This window comes from Cariama cristata, unplaced genomic scaffold (genome assembly GCF_000690535.1).
Source record: "Cariama cristata isolate BGI_N322 unplaced genomic scaffold, ASM69053v1 scaffold30037, whole genome shotgun sequence".
Lineage (NCBI taxonomy): Eukaryota > Metazoa > Chordata > Aves > Cariamiformes > Cariamidae > Cariama > Cariama cristata.
Window position 1 is genome coordinate 30,320 of NW_009628817.1, and position 5,132 is coordinate 35,451.

Genomic DNA, 5,132 nt, shown 5'->3' on the forward strand with positions numbered 1-5,132 from the left:
GATCTTTCCAGGATGCCCCTTTGCTCATCAGCTCCCAGACACATGCTGGGATTTAGTTTCAAGACAACACAGCCTCACAATGCCAGCATTGCCTCCGGATCTGCTGAGCCGCAGCTTGTGCGGGACAGGAGTGTCTCGGCAACCCTCACACAACTGGGTCCCTGCAAGGATGCACCATCACAACCTGTGGCATGGGCTGCTGGATGCACCGTGCCCAGGTGGTGTCTCTTGCCAGGATGTCCCAGGGAGGCTGAGAACCAGCATGGGGTGGTGGGGTGGCAAGCAGAGGGGTATGGCTAAAGGGAGGAGGAAAGAGTTCATTGCTGGCTGTGCTCTGGTAAAGATGCAGGAGAAAAGTCTTCCCACAGCTTCCAGATGTCAGAGTCACCTTGGGCAGAAATGCAGCCTCCATGACCTGTGCCTCTGCAGGGCATGGGGCTGTGGTTGTTGTCACTGTATCCCATTCCTTACTCGTTTGCAGGTGCCAGGAAATGTTTCAGTGCATACCTGGTCCTCTAGACTCATGTATGATGCTGGGCTGAGCTCATATCTGCCCTGTACAGGCAGGACCTGGGTATGGAGGAGAGCCTCAGGCCTCTGGTGGGAGTGGCAGCAGACAAGGGGCCAGCGCCCCAGGCAGAGGTGGACAGAGATTTCAAAGTGGGGCCTTAAGGAGGCAATTGCAGCACAAAGTAACACTGTGGGACTGGGAGCAGGTCCCTGAACCATTCCCATCAAGGTTATAAGCTCAGATCCAGACCTTGCTGGTATTAAATGAAAGCCAAAGACTCAGTGAAGTCAGCTGATTATCACCACGCCAATCCAGCTAGTAGGTATGGTCACTGCTCTGAGCCCTGGACAGTGTCCAGCAGAAGGTAAGGCGCAAGGGAGCCATGGGGAAGGAGCTCTTTGATCCTTGGAGAGGGCCCCTTCCCTTCTGGGGTGTATTAGTGAGACATGGGGGACATTTGGCTGTCTGTGCTGTATCCCCACTGCTGAGCTTGCATAATGACAGCCTAGTGCTAAACTCGTCCACACCCTTGGAAATGACATGAGTCAGTCTGGATCAAATTTGGGAGCTTCTGTCTTCATGCAGTTCAAGCCAAAACTAAGCTAATCTGACACGTAGGGCCTCCTCTGCACCCCACAAAGCCCTGCCCATTGCAAATCTCTTCCTACACCATCTCCTGCATGGCAGGAGTAATTTCTAACACTGGTCTCACCATGAAATCTTTAGCACATCTGCTCTCCTTGTATTCCCACTCGACAGCAAACCGAGAAACCGCTTTTGTCCATGCCATCAGCTCTGCAGGCGTCATGTACACACTGACCCGGAACTGCAGCCTGGGGGATTTTGACAACTGTGGCTGTGATGACTCCCGCAACGGACAGCTGGGTAAGGAGAGACGAGCTGCCATCCTGCTTTCACATCCCAGGCAGCAGGAGACAGCTCTTCTCCTCCCCTCCACTGAGGCCTGCAGAAACAACTCCTCCTCCTGGTCCTGGCACCTGGAAATAATGCCCACAGCACAGCTTTGCCTGGCTCAAACCACGTAGCTCTGTGCAAGCTAATAAGGCCACCTTCAATTTACACCAGCTGAGGCCAAGCCATTGATGTTTTCCATTACTTTCTAAATGAGCAGGAAAATAGAAGGGGGTTGCAGTTTCCCCAGTTCACATTAAGAACAACTCTGTTTAAGCGGCTGGAGGGAATAACTGTATCATATGGGCAGAGGAGAGTGATGCCGTGCATCTAAATGGCAGGTCTGGTTAGAGCTGCACTGATCAGGGACCTTGGGGTCCACAGGATCTGTAGGACCAGGGTGGCCCCAGAGCAGAATCACCAGGAGGGAAAGCAGGGTGGCATTCATAAACTTCTCCAGCATTTGTCAGCATGGCAGGCACACGAAAGCACAACCAGGGGAACCACTGTGGCAGCAGACAGCCTTCACCTCGTTCCTGTCACAGCAGTACCCAGGCCTGCAGCTGCTAAGCACCCCTGGGTGGGGAACCCTGCGCTGCACCACTCCAGCTCTCCACTCAGCTTTCAGAAAACACTGACATTTCGGTCTTTTAAATAGAAAGAGGTCAAATTTCAAATTATCAAAATCTTTTAAAAGCCATTGCCTGCCCAGCCACACTGGGCAGTCGGTACATGTCAGTTTATGATAGACTCCTCTGGAGTGTCCAGTATTTAGTAATTTGCTTTATTGGCCAATAGTTTTTAAAACAGCCACTGCTGCTTAGGTGTCTGAGGCATGGGATAGCCCATCTCTAGCAGAGCAAGGTTTTTGGGCAATGACACACCAAATTTTATCTTCTCTGGAAAACTGAGTTAGTCTTGCCACACTTCTTTTCCCCAAAACATATCTGTTTTTCATGAAAATTTTCCATTGTGAACTTAAAAGTTTGGAAGGCAAAGGAAACTTTGGGCTTTTCCTAAACAGTGTGATTCAATTCTAAATGCCATTGTGCTGAATCCAAGTTGGTGAAAGTTTTCCATTTTCCCTTCAGTCCCAGCTCTTGATTTGGACTTCATCACCCACTGCAATTACCCACCTCCCGTGAAACACTCCTGCCTTTCCCTGGGAGAGGGGACCATGATGCTCTGAGGAAGCCTGGGCAGGGGCCGGGCCTTTCGAGAGAGGCACAAAGCCATTAAACCACAACTCCCAAGATGTACTGCCAAGGCACATTAGGGTCAGAATATTCCAGATTTCAAATCTTCGTAAGAATTTGGCATTTTTTTCTAGGAGGAAAAGAAGCAAACTGCATGATGTGTTTCCAATCAGCGGAGCTAAGTTATCAAGCTCCCACGCAGTTAGGAAGAGTACCCTCCGCACCTTGCTGTGCAGTTTCCCAGTTCTGTGCTGACTCCTTTGTTTCCTTATGACAATTGGAAAATCAGACCCTTCTGAGATGCCAGATATCATCCCAGGATTCTGGCTGTACCAAAAAGAGGGCCCCCTGGATACATGTGTGCCAGGCTTGGTTTGTTTCCCAGCGGAGGGGAATCTGTTCCCTCTAACCAGGATGCCTCCACCAGTTCGCTAATCCACATTAAGAAGATGCTGTCCCTGCCAGTCAGACTGAAGAGCTCAAGTCAGGGTTTGAGGGAAGGTGATTAAAGATCCAAAGCCTTATCTATATGGCTGCTAATACATGATAATTAACAGCCTCTGAATCCTGCTCTATAGAAAGCCTGGAAATTCCTGGGTTTGTCACACAGGACATCCCCCTTCGCTGCCTGCATGAGCCACTTACTAACCAGGGCTCAGTAGAAATGGCGTGAGCCCAAGGTGAGGGTATTGGGGAATACCGTGAGGCAAAAGGCTGAATTTGCCCCACAGCCTCCGTTCCCTCACATTACTTCTGAGACCCTTTCTTGTCCCCAGAGCCACAAGCCAGGCAGGCGAGGGGCTGGTTCCCTGACAGCACACATCTCATCTCCTTTCCTAGGGGGGCAAGGCTGGCTGTGGGGAGGCTGCAGCGATAACGTGGGCTTTGGGGAAGCCATTTCCAAGCAGTTTGTGGATGCCCTGGAGACTGGACAAGATGCCAGAGCTGCTATGAACCTGCATAACAACGAGGCGGGTAGAAAGGTGAGCCCCTCTCTCCCTCCAGACCTGACAGCACATACCGGATTGGCTCTGGCCATTCACTGTGAGAGTCACAACTTGCTAAAAGTCACAACATGTGGCTAAAAGCACATGTCCAGAAGAAAGGATGACCTTGCTGAGGAGAAGGGGAGGGCAGCAGTACTGACGTGATAGGTAGTGTTTGTTCTAAGGTAGCAAACCTTCTGTGATTACACTGTTAATGGCTTCCTGCTGTCCTCTTTCTTCCAGTTCAAGTAGGGGAGTACCGAGGAGAAGCTAATCTGTGAGCTCTAAGCCAACAATCCCTGGGCAGGACTACTGCACAGGGAGAGTCAATGGCAAACCCCTCCACAGGCCTGGAGCCATGTTTCCCCATGCATTGCAGCACAGAAGTGACCCCTCTGGGCTTTTTCCTGAATCTCCTCTCTCTCTCCTCACCCTGTAGGCTGTGAAAGGGACCATGAAGCGGACTTGCAAATGTCATGGCGTGTCAGGGAGCTGCACCACTCAGACCTGCTGGCTGCAGCTGCCTGAGTTTCGGGAGGTGGGCACTTACCTCAAGGAGAGGTACCACAAAGCCTTGAAGGTGGACTTGCTGCAGGGGTCAGGGAACAGTGCTGCCAGCCGGGGTGCCATCGCCGAGACCTTCAGCTCCATCTCCAAGAAGGAGCTCGTCCATTTAGAAGACTCTCCTGACTACTGCCTGGAGAACAAGACACTGGGGCTGCTGGGCACTGAGGGCAGGGAATGCCTGAAGAGGGGCAAGGCGCTCAGCAAGTGGGAGAAGCGGAGCTGCCGGCGGCTGTGTGGGGACTGTGGACTGGCTGTGGAGGAGAGGCGAGCCGAGATGGTGTCCAGCTGCAACTGCAAGTTCCACTGGTGCTGCGCCGTGCGGTGCGAGCAGTGCCGCAAAAGGGTCACCAAGTACTTCTGCGTCCGCAAGGAGAAGCGGGAGCGGAGCGGGGGTGGCGGGGCCAGCCGCAAGCTCAAGAGAAAGCTCTAATTTGCTTCTGCTCCTCTGTGGTCCTGTCTACCCCTCTCCTCTCCTGCCCTCTCCATCAGCTCCCAGCACCATTTCCCTTTGGCTTAGTTTTGTCTCCTTCCCAATACCACCTCACTGGGGCTTGGGCAAGGCTAAAGAGCTTGCATGAGCCCCAAGGCCTTGGCCATACAGGGCATTTCCCATTAGTGCAGTAGGTGATGACTTCTGGGAAGACCCTCAAGTGTTGACAAAACAAGGTGATATTTGGTCCCTTCAACTCAAGAATCACTCTATTCAGTGACTATGGTTTTATCACTGAAAACGCAGGTGGTCTTGGTGGCTCCTGCTGTTTTGACTTGTCTGTTCCTTAAACAAGCACCTGCTCTGGGCTTTTGAATAAGTGAGATCAACGCTTAGGAAAACACAAGGAAGCTGAGATGGTACCACCAGAGTTGGGCAACTCACGAGTTGTAATCCCTAACACAGAAGAGGCTTCTAGTACCCTAAAAAAATAGAGGCACTAAAATAAAGTTGTTATTGCCTTTTATTAA

The 5,132-nt window shown here is 51.7% G+C and overlaps 1 protein-coding gene across 1 annotated transcript in view; it reads left to right on the forward strand.

Annotated features, from left to right (window-relative positions):
• The window catches only part of WNT8B (wingless-type MMTV integration site family, member 8B), a 12,582-nt gene extending 7,980 nt beyond the window's left edge, over positions 1 to 4,602 (forward strand). Inside the window, exons 4-6 of the mRNA XM_009704954.1 lie at positions 1,271 to 1,396; positions 3,460 to 3,602; positions 4,045 to 4,602. Coding sequence (XP_009703256.1) covers positions 1,271 to 1,396; positions 3,460 to 3,602; positions 4,045 to 4,602 — 827 coding nt within the window. The remainder of the gene's footprint in view (positions 1 to 1,270; positions 1,397 to 3,459; positions 3,603 to 4,044) is intronic.
• The last annotated feature ends 530 nt before the right edge of the window (positions 4,603 to 5,132 follow it).